This window comes from Plectropomus leopardus, chromosome 9 (assembly GCF_026936395.1).
Source record: "Plectropomus leopardus strain MGB_pleo_1.0 chromosome 9, ASM2693639v1, whole genome shotgun sequence".
Lineage (NCBI taxonomy): Eukaryota > Metazoa > Chordata > Actinopteri > Perciformes > Serranidae > Plectropomus > Plectropomus leopardus.
The window spans coordinates 17,721,115-17,738,501 of NC_142184.1; the positions used below are offsets into that span (position 1 = coordinate 17,721,115).

The 17,387-nt window shown below is 39.9% G+C and overlaps 1 protein-coding gene across 3 annotated transcripts in view; it reads right to left on the bottom strand.

Annotated features, from left to right (window-relative positions):
- cacna2d3a (calcium voltage-gated channel auxiliary subunit alpha2delta 3a) overlaps nt 1-17,387 on the bottom strand; it is a 149,373-nt gene that overhangs the window by 66,711 nt on the left and 65,275 nt on the right. For all 3 annotated transcript variants that reach the window (XM_088082117.1, XM_088082115.1, XM_088082116.1), the window contains exons 6-10: nt 13,396-13,527; nt 12,155-12,366; nt 10,946-11,020; nt 5,585-5,674; nt 4,980-5,093 (exon numbers count right to left, since the gene is read on the bottom strand). In XM_088082117.1, coding sequence (XP_087938243.1) covers nt 4,980-5,093; nt 5,585-5,674; nt 10,946-11,020; nt 12,155-12,366; nt 13,396-13,527 — 623 coding nt within the window. The remainder of the gene's footprint in view (nt 1-4,979; nt 5,094-5,584; nt 5,675-10,945; nt 11,021-12,154; nt 12,367-13,395; nt 13,528-17,387) is intronic.

The following is a 17,387-nucleotide window of genomic DNA, read 5'->3' on the forward strand; positions in this document are numbered from 1 at the left end:
AAAGTAATGATTGCTTATTGATTTGGTTTGCATTATGGGCACTGTCTGGTATATATCTGTCTGAACATATATATATACTGCAACAATGCAACTATTGCTGCAGTTTATACAACAAATCCTTGGGTTACAGAGGACCTATTATGCCCATTTTTAGGTTTATAATTGTATTTTGGGTTTCTTCTGGAACATGTTTACGTGCTTTATTGGTCAAAACACATTATTTTTCTCATACTGTCTGTGGTGGAACACCTGTATTCACCCACTGTCCGAGACGCTCCATTTTAGCACTTGTCTCTTTATGCCCCCTCTCTTGGAAAAGCCAGTCTGCTATGATTAGTCAGCTTTTTAGGGTTTTACACATCTCTGCACTGACATTGCATCCTGGGAATGACTGTGGTAAAGAAGCACCTTCTGCTTGGAAAAATCACCAATAAAAGCTTCTAAACAGAACCTGACATGTTCCAGTAGGAATATAATCTGAAGTTGGGGAGAAATTAACAACATGTGCAACCAAGAATACTGGTTTCCTTAATGTTAGCATGTAGTTTTGAGTAGCAGTGTTGGCCATGTAATGTTAACACTTGCAGTAGCGTGCCTGGAGCAGATGACCATATAAAGAAATGTGTCATGAGATGACATCAGTATGTCGTTAAAGTAAAGTAGTCACTTTTACTGACTGCTACAACTTGTTCTGTACAAAAGCATTTATTTTGCAGTATTAACAATTATGCATAGTGCATTGATTTGTTTGCAATATTTGCATGAGGCACAGTGCACCTTACTGTTAAACACAGATTTTTATCTTGGTTCTTTTTGTTTCTGTTTATGTATATTTTTAATTCTAACATTTATTTAAATTTTATTATTGTTTTGTGTGAGGGGAGACTGGAGATTTAGAATTTCATTGTATAATGTAAACTGTTGTGTTTTGTTCTGTGCATATGACAATTTACCTTTTGAATAGAAAAAAAAGTATTCAAAATGGTCTGCAGCCTGAGGCTTTTGATCAGCGTGTTACTTATACATATGTTTAATTCATAATTTGAAACTTTGGCCATATTTATCATGAACCTCATATGAATACTCATAAGGAAGCATTATTAGGAAATATTTTGTGGAGTGTCGTGTTAAATTGGAGATCTTGATGTGATGAAAACAGGGCTCATTCCTAATTTGGACAGAGAATGTAGCTTCATGTAAAAGCTGACAATTTTCTATCAATATTTGTCAGCAAGCCTTTTTATATTAATTGTTACCACCACAGTGGTACACAAGGCATTCAAGCTTCACATTAGTAAATCAGAAGAACCTGATAATCCTTTTCTTCACTTTCTAAAGATAGCAGATGAATTTATTTCTCGATCACTATCACATCTTTTTCATCTATCTTTTGCCTTATATTAAATCACTTATCTCGAAGTCTGCTTTTGTTCTACTATTACTAAAAGCAGGTTACCCAACACTTCTAAGTGATTACAGGCCCAACTCTAATCAGTCTTGGCAAAGATTCAGGCATTGCTCATTTCTTATCACTTTCTAAGATTTTACTCAAATACGATTTTATCACAAAATCAATGTGGTAATTTTTAGACTGATTTTAGGACAGCAGGTTGTGTGTAAGAGATATACAGACTTTGCTGCTCTCCAAGAGAGAGTGTTGGAGTTGCCTGTTCCTTGAGCAAGGCCGGAGTCTTCTCAGAGGACGTGGTTTTTGGGCCTGGCAATAGATTCCCGGGTTGTACTTTTAACTGTTACACGGACAAGGCAGGGAAACTCAGGGAGTTTCTCTCACAATTCAGCTTGGCATCCAAGGCGACATGGAGACTGTGTCTCTGTCTCCTAGGGCTTGTGGTATCACCAGTCTAGGCTGTTTCCTTGTGCTACTACACATGCATCCTTTGCAAATGTGTCTCTTTGTAGGACTCAGTCTACAGAGTCCCCTGTACAGGCTGCAGAGTAATCTCCAGGCAGTTATGGTTAGCCCTTCGCTATTGGGACAACAGAAACAATGTTGGCAAAAGAGGGGCACTGGGCCCTCATGACACAATGCCAAATGGTGGCAACAGATAAGGTATGGGCAGTGCACAAAGAACAAGGCATAGGCATGGAAGGTTGTGTGTAGCTCAGTATATCAATCTCCTGCGGCTGAGGGAAGTAGGATGTAACCCACTTCTACTTTTTTCTATACCTTCACCTTCAAGGTCAGCCCACGCTGGTAAGGACACACAGTATGCAGCATCTTTCATCAGCTGGCAGGGTTGTCTAGCTTTTAGCTTCTCTTTGCCTTTGCAACATGGACCACAGTTATGACTGTGGTTACACAAGAAGCCCCAGCAATCAATGCTGGCCTGCGGAGTGATTTTGGAATAGTAGCCTGAATTGCAAACACATGACTCACTAAAGCCCCAAACACTTTTTTGTCATATTTCAAAGAAAATGGCTATGAAACAATAAAAAAGTTGGCCTAGAAATATATCAACAAATTAATTTTATGGCATTTATGTGGGGCCAGTCAGCCAACTCAGCCAGAGAGAGGTTCTAACATGCCATGGTGCCAAAAATGGCTGAAGAGCTTTTTCAGCATATGTGCCCAGTGATCAACTTTAATTGGTATGAATTTGCGCCATCTTCGAACACCATATCCAATTCTCATAATACACTGATGGCACTGCCAAGGTTTTTGTCCTCAAGGGGGTTATTGTGCCAGACATGGACAATCTGTAAGAGGTGTCTGGGGACGTCACAGCCTAGGAAGCTTCCCTCTCCAGTGGTTGAAGGAATTGGACGCCACAAGAGACATGAAATGATCTTGTGGGGCACTTTAACAGGTGGTGTGATTTTTCCAATTCACCGCCATCGCCATCAATATTTGCCCTTTTTGAAGAAACAGCATCATATGAGGGAGCTACTGGGTCAGTATTCAACCTAAATTCCCTTGTGTTCCTGATCTTCACTGCATGCTGTTTTATGTGACTGAACTGTAGAAAATTGGATCCCCGCTCAAGGATGTATTGCATTTGCATTGCATTTGAGCTTAGAAAATATACATTTATTTGCATGGAACTCTTGCTAGGTTTGATTGTATCTGGCTCCTGTTTGAAGATGTGGAAAACCTCCTTTGTAGATGCAACATACAAATTCTAATATTATTACATATACATTATTTTATATATACCTTAATATTAGAATATATAATGTTCTGTCAGTGGTCTTTTTCCAGTTTTGATCTTTGTTTTTTTGTGTAGCACTCTGTTTAATTGCTCCATATCATTCTGCGCAGCAAAACAAAAACCTGAAATATAATGTGAGACCAAGTGAGACCTGGAAAATAAAGTTGTGTGTGTCTGATACTTTCATCTCTTGCTTTGACTTGGTTATTGGAATCAGTAATACACTCTAAGAAACCTATGCTCTCAATGGTCTTTGGCAGTACAAAATAAATAAGTCTCTAAAACATTCTTTATCTACAAAAGGCAGTTATCTGAAAACTGCTACAGTATCTTTCTGAAAATAATCACTGGTGTAACATGAAAGAAAATCTCATTATGGAATGTATTTGAAGTTGTTTGGTGGTGTGCTTTTTTCAGTTGATACTGTTTTTCACAGAAAAGCTTTCTTTGTGATCTTATGATCTTTTCTCTATAGCTTTTTGGAATAAATGCCATCTGCATGCAAATACTCAGTTTGTTCCAAAGCATGCTTATAATCTCAGTGTGATGCTATACAGTGGTGACGCTATGAGGCTGGTTGGAAGGAAGCCATTAAAAATCAGCAGCGGGGAGAAAGAGAGAGAGAGAGAGAGAGAGAGACACTGGAGAGAGTGACAGAGACCGAGGACTTCTATTATCAGCAGGGCTTCTTCTAAATGGAACTATCTAGCAGCCTTGTCCCCTCTCCGCTCACTGCTGTTCAGCCTTGAGGCAGGAGTGAGGGTGGAGGAGGAGGTGGGGGTGTTGAGAGCATTTTCAACCACCAGACGCACACAAACACATGAACATACAACAGCAGCATTTATGGTAACAAATGGGAACCCATATTAACATGTGCTCTAACAGACTGAAAATTTAACTTGGCCAATAATGTGTGACTTGAAACAATCTAAGTTTTATACCGCATGTATAGTTTTCCACATCCATATGCATGTATATACAGTTCAGGGTCTGTGCATCTACCATTGGCTATAGTACAGTTCTTCTATCCTCAACCCTTTTAAGGGTGAAGACCCCCTGGGCTTTCTTTTACAAAAGAAAATGACCTAAGAATAACCCTTTTTCTTCCCCTCCATCTCCTCTCTCTCTCTCTCTCTCCTCCCATTTCATTTCATGGCCTGTCAGAAGAGCACCACAATTACCTTGCAGGACAGCAGAGAGACAGCTCAGTCCTCAGAGACAGGGCCATACTTAACTCTGTCTTAAAGGCCTCTGAAAGGACCCCATACTGGCTTTGCTCAGTACCTTCTGCTTGTCAAAAAATTTCTCTAACAACTCAGACAAATACTAATACTTGGCAAAAACATGCTCTGACATGAAACAACATCTGTACTGGGAAACAATGATCCTGCTCTTTCAGTCATCTTAGTGGGATTTCACGAGAAGTTTCTAGAAACTGTGTTTCTGATGTAGTTTTTTATATATAATCAATGCACTAACCATATAAAACATCATCCTTCTCACTCTGTTTTTTAATGTACAGAGATATTGTTGCCCTTGGTATCTCTTTAAAAGTGTGTCAAACAGATCTATTTCTTAATTCCACATTTTCTGATTCTCAGCTAGTTTAAAAAGTCATTCACAGCCTCGGGAGGGCATGAGTCCACTGCTTTCCACTGTCCCTCATCCAATGGAAAACCAGGTTGTAGGTTCATGAAGTTGTGAGCATGGCATAATGGGAAACTCAGCTCAGCTGACCTCACTTTACAAACATTGTGGAACTGGAATTGAACAATAATGTAGTGATGGTGTGCGTGTTTAATACACTACCTTCCTCTCTGGCCAGTTGTACTTGGCAAAGATGGCATCATATGTGTCCACTGCCCCATCTGTCACCAACATAATAGCCTGGCTACACTCACTACCCCTTCCAGTCTCGTTGAACTGGGGATAGAGATAGAGAGAAAGCACAATTTCAGGCTCGCCAAATAAATCCTGGAAGCAGAAATTGTGAAAAACAATTACCTTTTCTAACTCTGCAGTGCCGTTTAAGTATTTTCGACTTATACTTTTTCACAAAACATTTCCATGCACACAAACTACATCTACCTTGAGAGTTCAGTACCTCGAAAAAGTACGAAGGAGAATGGAGACACTTTTCATGTAGTCTACAATCAGATACATGTTTTTGAAATATGAGCATTTAGAAAGTGAAGGTAAATGCATGTGTGTATGTGTGCATATATATTTAATTAATGATTTCTTCATAATGAAGAGATGTCAAATCAGTAACCTGAGTCAACAGTGCCTTTTTAACTCGGTTTGTGCATGAATCTATTGATTTAGCTTTATATTACAGCACGCTAATTAATGTTGTGCATGACACCGTGTCTTTTCTGTCTCTTTTCTGTGTCATGCATGAGTGTATCACTTACATCACCTAGAAGATTGAAGGCCTCAGTCAGAGCTATGTCCAACATACCAATGCCTTGAGCAAACAGCTTGTCGAGGTGCTCCCGGAAATGCTGGGAAAATTAAGTTTTGGAAGGAAACATTAAGATCATGGCAACAAGAAGACAAAAACAATAAAAAAACAAAGGGAGATGGAATTAGAGGTCATTATGTATTTTTGAAAAAAAAAAAGACAAAAACGGGATAACATCAGTAAAATGCTAAAAATGTAAAGATATTTATTTCATTTTCATTCATTTGCTCATAACAGAGAAAAACATTTATTACAATATTTCACTGAGCTTGATTCACCATCATTTGTGTTCAAACAGATATCACACCGGTAGTTTAATGGGCTTTTTAACTCAGCCCCGAGCTGATTTTTGCAACAAGCTGCCACATTATCTTGGAGTGAAATGTCACATACTGACTGAAAGAGCCAAAATGACCTGTTTTCCCTCCACCTCCTTTCAGTTGACAACCGTTCAGTGTAGCATGTTTGCAGGTGTGTGCGTGTGTGTCTGTTCATAGGTGTGATCATGCCACATAGGGTACATTATCTCTCTGGCAATTAATGATGAGTTTAATCTTGTCAGCAACCTAACAGGTCTCATGTGCATGTCTCATTATTTACAACAGCCTGGAGGCAACCCCCCCCTCTCTCTCTCTCTCACACACAGACACACACACACACACCAATGGACACGGCCCATTGTCTAATTCAATCTATTTATAGCTGTTTAGATCCTGTTGTTGACATTTTGAACTATTCCCGTTGACTTCTGCTCTATTCAACCATCTGCAAATACAATTTCAACCTATTGAGATGAGTAATGCACTTATATATTTCTATCAGCAACTCAGGCATAACTATAGACTGTAAAAAAAAAAAAAAAAATAGACATAGCTAGCGTCACATCACCCATTGGTTTATGGACTGCTTTTTTGAAGGCTTAAGTTTGGCATTTTGGCCCTTGCTATTTTAGATTTTGGAGCTAGAGGTGACCATATTTGGACAAGACAGAGTTGTGTGCCATTATGCCACTGTGTCATCCTTTATAAAAGGTTCAATAGCTTATTGGGGAAGGAGGGGCATCTTACCCCTCTGAGTAGAGGACGCGATCAGCTGCCATATAACAGGGACGGTAAATGATTGTTATTGCCACGTGAAGCCACTGTTATTGTTAAAAAAGGGCTGTTGTCACAAATGTCGCACTGTTGTGTTAAATGAGATGCCTGTGCATCCTTTTTGCATCCCTCTTGCATCATTGATGCCAGCATGCTGTCTAAAATCACACATTGGAGCAGAATGAAGCAGCCATCGTTTGGTTCTGTGTAAGAATGCAAAGGAGGCATAAAGAATTACTTAGTGGAGTCCCTATAGAGCAGCCTCTGTGTAAAAAAGGATTACAGTGTGTAGTGACACCTCCCAGACAGTGTGCCACTCAAGAGCCACTGCCCTTAAATATTTGTAACTTTTAACTTTTAACTAGTAAAATATGAAAAGGTAATTTATATAAAAATTCAACAAAGTTTACATGAAGTATAAAATTAGCTACAGAGACCAAAACCGTTTTTTTTTTTGTAACAGGCTGTAAAAATGTATATTTCGGCTGTAAAGATGGGCATTGTAACATGGTTGTCTACAGGTATTAACTTAGTTTTGGAGCCAGCTTCAAGTAGCCGTTCAATAAACTGCAGATTTTGGCAATTGCACGTTGGCTCCATTTTTAGCCCTAGAGGTTGTCATCCAGCCATTACATATAAGATATGATCATTTTTGGTGCTGGAAACACCTCAAACATAAACCCCGCCTACATTATCATCTTCCCAGAGTCCTATCTTTCTACACCTTTCACTCTATATTCATCTCCTCCAGTCCTTTGCTCCTTAGGAGAAATGTCTCTCAACACACAGTGGGAGGCCCAGGCAGCATAAGGCCATTTAGAGCCTGCACACAAGGGAGCAAACATTCACACAAAACACACACACAGGCATAAGCACCATCAACACACAAATAAATATGTGCACAAAAACAACCTCCAGCATCTCTGACAACACCCCCATATGGCAAAAAGACACAACCTTTCCTTTGATGTGGATAAAAAGGTTAATCGGTTCCAACAAAAGGCTGTACCCTGGAGCATGGCAAACTTTACCTACTGCATGTGAGCATGCATGAGAGTGTGTGTGTGAACGTGCGTGTGTGAGTTAAGATCCAAGTGATTTGTCTCAGCATGGTGGGCTATGTTCAATTCCTTGCGCAGCAGTGTACTAAAGTGGCAGATTCAGAGAGAATGTGTGCATGCGTGCATGCGTGCATGCGTGCAATGCCAAATGTGCCCAACCTTTTGTGCTGCACCACAAGGCTCTGAAATGTACATTGGACATCAAACCCTTCAAAGCTTCAGCCACCTTTTATACTCAAAAATGATCACAGCAGTCAGATTTAATGACGCCCAGCCACAGGGACATCCTAATGAATGAACAAAAATATCTTAAATTGCAGCTTGCTGAAGCCCAAGGTTTTGATTTTTATGGCAAGCTTTTATCTCAACATGGGGGCAGGTGCAATTATGATGAATACACCAAAAAATACAGAGTAGAACAGCAAAAAAAGTGAGATCTGTGAGGCGATGTGAGAGGAATTGGCCACATTAAATCAAGAGCTATTGCAGTAAAGTTAAATTCAAACTCATTCTTACTCATTAAGAATGGCTTTGGAAATTTGCAGGTAAGACATTTAGGTGTAAACTGCGCTAATTTGGTTGGAAAGTAAGTGAAGTTTGGATGTGACACCTTGAAATGTGGTCCCAGAATGTGTTTGTGACATAACTGGAGCAAACTGTTTAGCACATCTTCAGCCTCTTTCGGAGGACTGCTCTGAATCTAAGCCCAACAACTGCTAGATAGAGATAATGTTGAAAATCACAAATATTTCCCTTCAAGGCTTTAAATATTAGCCCTGAATGACTGCGCATTTGAGTGATAATCAGACAGGATGGATTTCACTTCTTCAGATGCTTGTCAACAAGTCGAATTAGACAAATAACTACTCATAGCAATATAGCGAGATTAAATGTGCATCCCATGGAAGTTCAACAACAGGTATTTGTGACCCAGTTGAAGTTTGGGTAAGAAATAACAGATTTGGGGAAGACAGATCAGCAAGTTTAAGTCTCCAGTGTGACAGTCACTTCCTGCCTCCAGCTGAAGTAAAAGACATTAGTTTTATCTGCTAGCACAGACTGCCTTCCCCTCTTAGCTGGCTGGCTCACACCACATTAAACTACCATCTGGAATTAAACACATAATGCTAATCCATATGCATAAGTGTAAACTCACTTACAAATAAGCAGAAATCACCAACAGGCACAAACACACACACACACACACACACACACACACACACACACACACACACACAGAACACAAATATAATTCCACAGTACATGCACGTGGTGCATGGAAAGTATTCCATGCACAAACAGCTGCATCCTAAAGGTCTGGCCTCGGCTAGAGGTAACAGAGGTTATTGGATTCAACTCCATTAAGAAATAGAATTTTTAAATAGAATTTTAAAGAATTTGGAAGACATGGAATATTTAGTGGGCACCTGGAGACAGAGCCTATACTTTAGGCAACAGAGAGGAGCAGAGACTCAGAAATGAAGACGGATATCACACCACAGCAATAGTGGGGATTATATGGCATCATCTTAATGAAAATGTCTTGTATTAACAGCCAAATCAGCGTACATACACATGACAATATTGATTAATCAATACATATCATTTTGGAATATTAATATTTAATTATAACATTTTCAATAGAAGTTTTTGGCAGTATTGTTAAACCAGCTGTGCTTTCTCACCCTCTTATTGTTAATGTTAACTATGGTTATTCTGCTGTTCTCAAAATCCTCAGTTTAGCACTGATTACCTTTTACTAGCCGGGTGAAGCTACGTGTTTTGACAAATAAACAAGGGCTCAACTTGATAATGACAGGGTTGTTAATTAACGTTTTTTGTCATCCTTCCACTGTGGCTTGGGAATTCCAAAGTCTACCAACCACTCATTAGATTACCATTGTTTTTTTCTGGCCAGTGAGTGAACCAGATCTAGCAGCCACTTGCATGTTTATTCTGTTGCCAATATCCAACCCTGGGCACCAGGTCTGGTTGTTTCTGGTCCTTTGGTTGTATAAAACCTCTTAAAGCCCACCAAGTCATTGGCAACCCCCTTGAGCAAACATTAGTTTGCTGCTTGGATCACACAAATATAAATGTTGAAACTTTTGTCACTATGGACAAGCTACACATCGTTAGCTTGGTTAAATTCTCCGGAATTCAATCATCGAGTTTGTTTTACTAAAACCACTGAGCACCAAAGTAAAATTAATTCAGATTTACAGACATAGTAAACAAGAGAGATGGAAAAAAACAGGGAAACCCTACTTCTGAAAGATTATTTTTCAAGGTACTGTATCGAGAAAATTCCAGTATTGTGTCAACACTACTTCCCAGTCCACACCATGCAGTATTTATGTCTTTCGCTGCCTGAGGAAAATCCACACCATAATCAAAAGAGTACTCCACGGATTTAGCATTACATTCATTTAACACTGTTGGAGATATTAATAAAATAGTTAGAACAGAACAAGAGATTATCCTTTTATACCACATATTTTACTTCCATGTCACAATCTAGTGACTACATTACCTGCACAATTTGGTCAGAGAATCAGGTGTAGCCTCCAGCCACTAGCCTCAAACATAAATGAGGAGTGAGCTTCAAAGGTCTGTTAATCTCACTTCTTATGATTTTTGTCTTTCTCACATTTCAGAATGAACCAGCATTGCCTTAAGTGGTCACTTAAGGATTCTAAATTAAACAAATTTTCACAATTCCTTCAGGAGCCACAAAAGGCTTTTCAAAGGCTTTTTTTCACTCCCGAAGACCTGTAAACTTGCAAACAGTCTTTGATGGGTAAAATCAGTGAATCAGTTTCTTGTTAAGGACACGTGTCACCCAGCTCGGTCCATACTCTCTCTCCCTGGCCATCTGGAAATCGTTATCAGAGCATCACCACTCGCACCACCCACTTCAGAGACAGTTTCTTTGCATAAGAAGGCCACACACACACACCTTCATTCACTCATACATGCTCAACGTAGATTCACGTAACACTGTGATATATGCAAGATGCAATACTGTATACTGAACCTCAGCCTAACATCATTTCATATAAATGTGAGTATAAACTGTGTGCACAAAACCCATCAATGATTTCTAAGTGACCGTAAGAGCAGAAAACAATAGGAGACGAGGAAAGAAAGACTCACATCTTTGTTGGTCACATCTGCTTGGACCAGAGTTCCATTGAGGCACGGCTCCACATAATGCAGTTCCTCATTGTACTAAAAGAATACAAAATGAGTAATTAAAGTCATCATTTTTTGTCACTTCAAATGTGCTGTATATACAGAAATGTTTAATCTAATGCTTAAAAATGCAAAATGTGAAGATGTGAGAAACTTCACTCATCTTGATGAAAAGAACACACACACATGCACACACTGTACAGTACACAATGTACCCAGTGCCTGCCATTCAGTGATAATACTCACCATTTAATGCATGAGCATGAATTAGACTTCAAAGTCCAACAAAGATAATGGAAGTGTGTTCCTCCACTGCCAGCAATTTTGCCCTCATGTGTGTACGTGCATATGCATTTGTGTGTGTATGTATACATTGCAGCATGAAACAAACTCTCACCACAGGAGAAAGACTTTTCTCTCACTGCAGATATTTAAGACATAATAACTTTGACTTCAACTGTGGGTCTTCTAGAAACTCTGTCATAGAAGGTAACACAGAAAACGTAGCAAAAATAAAAAGAAGAAAGAAGAAATAAATGAGTCAAAGTGACACATCCTTTTAAAGAGTGTTTGGGGAAAACAATATGTTTCTGCCTGATTGTCTAAATCCTCTTTTCCTTTATTTTTCAAAAGAATAATTTTCAAAATAACATGATTAGGATAAGAAATGATAATGAAGACTTTGTTGTGTGGAGAAAGAGAACGGAGGCTGGCAAAGTGACTGACTACGTTTTGATGTGAAACAGCATCAGACACACACATGAGCAAGTGCATGTGTTGTGTGCAAGCAAACACACACACACACACACACACACACACACACACACACACACACACACACACACACACACACACACACACACACACACACACACACTCTCATGGAGTTTCATCAGAATGAGATGCGATAACAATGGTTTGGGTGCCTGAGGCGGGATCCAATCACAACTGTCTCCTTTGCAATTCAAATCTTCATTCAGCTGACTGCTAATTGGTTGTGAGCGTGACAGGAGAGAAAGCTGATTTGTTCCAGCATTTCCTCTGATCTGAGCAGTAGAGGATGTGGGCCTGTGTGTTTATTTACGTGTGCATATCTATGAAAAAAACCCACAGAGGTTAAGCAGTTTATGTGCCCCCCTTACAGCTGTGTGCACATTTGCGTGGACTTACAGCGATGATGTTAAAAAAGTCATCATCTCCAAGAGTGTCGAGTATGGAGGAGACGGTCTGCCTGGCGATGGTCAGCCTGAGGCCTTTCATGCTGCCGCTAACGTCCACCAGGATGACCACGTCCTTTGGAGAGGTGGCAGCCTGGATGTACCACTTCCGGTTCCGACAGTCAAAAGCTATGACCCCATGTTCATCTGGCTTCCACTTGATCCCTTGAAAACATGGAATCAGCATCATCAAAAGGCAATGGACTGCAGTAGGGTTGTGTTACTTGTACCAAAGGAAAACAAACTATCACCTTAGCTGACAGAGAGAAAACATGTGGTCTGGGAAACTGTTCTTTAAGCCCTTAAGGCTTTATGCCAAAGCACACTGCTTTTTCTGTCACAACATAATTTTCTAAAACATTCATCACCTTTTTTTTTGTTTTAAACTGCCCCTGCTACATGAGCTTGCTTTTTCTAGAGATTTTAGTTCACCTGAGCCACAAACATACATATATTCCCACTTACTTCTTGTGGAATTTGGCCATGCAGATAGAGATTTGAACTTTCTGCTGCCACCCCCGTACAAGGGATGTGAATGTCGTGCTCAGAGCATTGAAAAATTACACTAAAATATTCAACAGCAACATCCCTTTTTAGAGCACTTCCCATGTCCAAATTACATTAGTATGCACTATTCTCACAGAACCAATTCTTCTTCATTTTGGTTAACAGAATGAATTCAAGAGCTGTTATGCAGTAGTGACTTTGGAGGCTTAAAGGGTCAAGAAACTGGAGACTGAAGCATGTGATATTAAAAAGCATAATGAAAACATACTTATGTGCTAGTTCAAGAGGTCAAAAGATAAAAATAAGGAAGGAGGAAAAGAAGCATTTCTACTGATTTTCCCATATTATGTGTCACATAGGATATCATAATATTCACTATTACCATTCAAAAGGCCACTTTTCTTTGTTATGCTCCTCCTCTTCTTATTCATTTAATTTCAGCTGAAAATTTCAACCGTCTTTCTTCTTCACCTATCCTCTGATCTCTACAAACTCTCAGCTGTCTCTGTTTACCCCTCAATCTTCTATCTACTCCCCCACCTCCTCCTCCACTCTCTCATCCCGCTGGCCTCCAGTCTCTAGCTGTCAGTCATTGAAGATTCCCATATACCCCTCGTTCTTCTTTAGGGAGACAGCTATTTAATTACAAACTCACACACACCCTTGCACAAACAAACACACACTTACCTGGGTACTGCCTGAAAAAGCCTTTGGCACTGCCAAAGTACTGCCATATGAGTGATGGGTCTCTCTCAAAGTTATCCACAAACACTTTGTTCAGGGCCTCAGACCAGTACACTCCGTTGACGATTGCAGAGTCTAAGGATTAACAGGAAAAAGAAGGGGAGATGTGGAGAGGAAAGAAACAGCACCATTTGAGTAAAAAGGTTGGGTTGTTTTACAGTCCTGGAGGCTGGAACAGGCATTCTCTAGTGCCTGCTCAACCAATCATATCGTATCATACACTGGAACACCACAGATTACTATCAGCATCTATTCATTACACAGGGATACAGGGAAAGTGTGCAGTAAAACAGAGAGAAAAGATAAGAGTGGAGCAAAAGAATCTGAAAGATAAAAGAGAATAGGGATAGGTGAGACAGGAGGCTATTACCCTACCAAATGGCAAAATGCAGTAGCAACATATTTGAGTAAAAATTGAGTTTAAGTGCAGGTAAAGTAAAATCAGAGATTTCTTTCTATTACACGTCACAAAGTACTTGCTGAAAATATGCAAGAACACTCGACAAACTGTGCAGGATTCCATTGTGGAGTTAAACTGTTCAAAATGTTTTTTGTGTCCAGTATTTTTGGGGGGCGGGCTTGAAAACATTGCTTGACGATGCACTGAAGTCATCCCTATCATAAACCCTCCCGAGCTGCATAAAAGTCAGTGTTGGAGCTCGTAGCATCAGTGTATTTTTGTTCATCCCCTGCATGTAAGTGGCAAGTTTGCAACATTCAGCAAGCTCTTTTAGCTCTATCAATTTATCAGTTATTTAGCTCGAATTCAACTGGCACAAACCTGACTCCCTGCCAGATCAGCAAGCTTCTGTGGCTGTCACCACACAGGTTCAGACCCCCGCTATGACACCCAGTGCTGGGTGCATGTTTTATTGCTGGCTGAATACAAATTACTACAGCAGGTCTGTCTCCTCCTCTCCTCACAGCAAAAGCAGTCTCTAGACTGGGAGGCGAGGCAGGTATCAGCTAGCTAGCTATAGGCTGATTCAATAGTACCTACAAACTTGTTATGCAAATTACATTCATATTGCCCCACCCCTTAAACCACACCTCTCCACACCAAACAAAAAACAAAAACCACCAGACTAAAAAAACTGTGACATAGCACTGCTCATGGGTGTATGGGCGAGAACTCCACAATTAAGATATCACTACTGCACAGACTCTGGCTCCAAATTATGTCACCACAGCAAGAATGCTGTGGCTTCAGTTTTTTTGTACAGCGGGAGGTAAGTGAAGACACATTGTCCATCTTTATACATGGTCTATGGTTTTACCATATACAAATATTATGCCAAAGCAATGCATCTTTCTGTGAAAACTCCCCTGCCTGGCTTTGTATTTGCAGCTGAGGCTGCACTGTGGCTTAATAATATCTGCTACACCCACCATTACACTTGAAGCACTCTCTACCACAGATAGCAAGGCCAACTAGACAGCTGAAGCAAAAGAGCTGCATCAAACGAGAGCCATGAGACTGCTAGACTTAACTAAAACGGAATTTCCTTATTGATTTCTCCTTAGCTGTTGTCTGAATGATTAAAATATCCATTTTGTTGAGACAGCAGTTAAATCCAATCATGGAGGAGAAAAAAAGTTAAAGCTAACTAGCTTAGCAGATCTCAGTCGATGCCATCCCAGTGTGACATACGGTTGGTCATATCCAATAATTGAAGCTCCTTTTCAACTGACAGGCTGAGTGAGTCAAAATGTAACTGGTCTGCGACCAGACAGCCAAGCTTATTACAGCAGCTTATTACTACAAATTTTCTTGGTGCAGGAGCGAGGCGTAAAAGATGGAGGCAGAAAAGGTTGAGCAGACGGACAGACACAATCATATAGTAACACAAATACACAAAAGCCTTTAGATGGATAAAAAAAGAGAGACAGGATGGCAGACGGAAAGGCAGGCAGAAAATTACTGCAAGACAGTCAGACAGACAAGTACCTAATTGACAGAGAGGGAGAAAAGCAGATAACAGATTCCCCATCATCTCCCATCCTGGCAACATTGTTCTGTTGTCAACAGTCATGCCAATAAGCCATGATTGAATTAGTTCTCTGGAAGCTAGCACACTAAAGCCCCCTCTTGATAATAAACACCCATCCACCTCTATGGAGTGGAGAGGAGGCTGGATTTGATCCAGGCTCCATTTACACAACAATACAGTCACTTCTGGTGCAGTTTGAGTGTCTATTACAATCTGAACTCGTCATGATGAGGAAGAGAGTATGGGCTCTACTTTCCCCCTAAGCTGTCATTTAAATTCATATCAACTAATGCACTCTTTAATTCAATCTGATCAAAGGAGCTCCCGTGATCTTATATAATCACAGGCACGCAAGTGCTCAAGATTGGAAAGTAGAAGCATATAGGTTACCCGCTGCATCAGTCAGAGCAATCTGAGCTGAAATCAACTTCACTTTAATGGGTTACTTATGATGATTAGGGAGGAGGGTATTAACAGGAGGAGTGAGGAAGCATGTGGAGAAGTGGGAAGTGATGGGTTTGTATTTGAGCACGTGCTCACATGAATGTTAACGCTTCTCCATCTTAGAGAGTACAAAGGTAAGCGTGTGGATATTAGAGTTTATCGACCCACTGCAAATGTGTACATGCTCCTTTATTGCGTACATGTTACATGTTCCTGTCATGTAGCCTCATAAAGTATGATGGTGTGGGTTGTGTTTTGGTTGCGATGTGAGTTCGGATGATGGATGTTTGATGTGGTGTGTTCCTCCTGCGATTAATCTCCAGAGGCATGCAGCTCTTTGCTAACATGGACTTAACCTCTAATTCATCACTGCTGCCAACCAAACCATTTATGATGTGCACAGGCTACGGTCAGCTCTTCAGCAGCGTTAAAAAACAGGTTCAGAGGACAGTGACTTGCTGCTATGCATGGGCAAGTTCTCAGAAGCATGGCCATAATTAGACAAAGAATAACGCTGCATAAAAGAACACAGCCTCGTCCTTCATTTCAGGGAAAACCTTTGCTCAACTTTAATGTAATGTATAATGCTGTAATGTAACACAGCATTATATGCAGGGGCTGTCGTAGGGACAAGAAAGCGGGAATGATTATCCAGGGCCACAATGGGATGGGAACCCCTTGAAAAGCCTGGAATAAAACGTTTGGTTTTGTTTTCCATGTTTTATTTCTAATTTATTAGAAACTAAAATGAACCCTGTAAAAGCTGACCAAATTGGTTTAGTTTCTTTCAAAAACATGAAAAAAAGACCACAAACAACAATAAATTACTCCAAAAAAACAATTAGTAAAAAGTTACAAGAAAAACACCTGAAAAATAGCAAAATTAGAAAAAAAGTAAAAAGTGAAAACAAGAAAATGAAGGATTCAGTAAGATAAAATAATAATAATACAATAAAATGTATATATTCTCTCTGTAACATAATTATTCTAGTAATTATGACTCTAGTCCTCTGGTAATGTTTTGCTTTTTTTGGTGATAATTTTCCGATTTATTTCTCCATCTCTTTTCCCCCCAACTTTAACAGATGTTTTGCAATTTTGCAGGACATTCTTTGCCAAATTGTTGACTGCCTTTTCCCTCATGTTTTTGAAAGAAATCAAACCACTTTGAAAGCATCTCAGGGGTTGAAATGCTTGTGAAAGGTGTCTAGATGCAGAACAAGAAAACTGATGTCGATCTACGTTTCAAAGGGTTAAAACTGAATTGAAATGTAAAATATCGGGAGCTCTCTCAGATTCCTCTCACCCCATAATTGTGCACCCCATAAAATGTTTTAGTTTGCCCTGGTAATGTGATTCCTCTCTCAACACAGCAATAACCAAGTGAGTGACTATTTATGCTGCTGGAGTCCAACATAAACCATCATGTTTTTTCCCAAGAAAGGCTAAATCAGGGTTTGAAAAAAGGTAAGAAGAAAAAGAACGGAAAGGGAAAGAAAG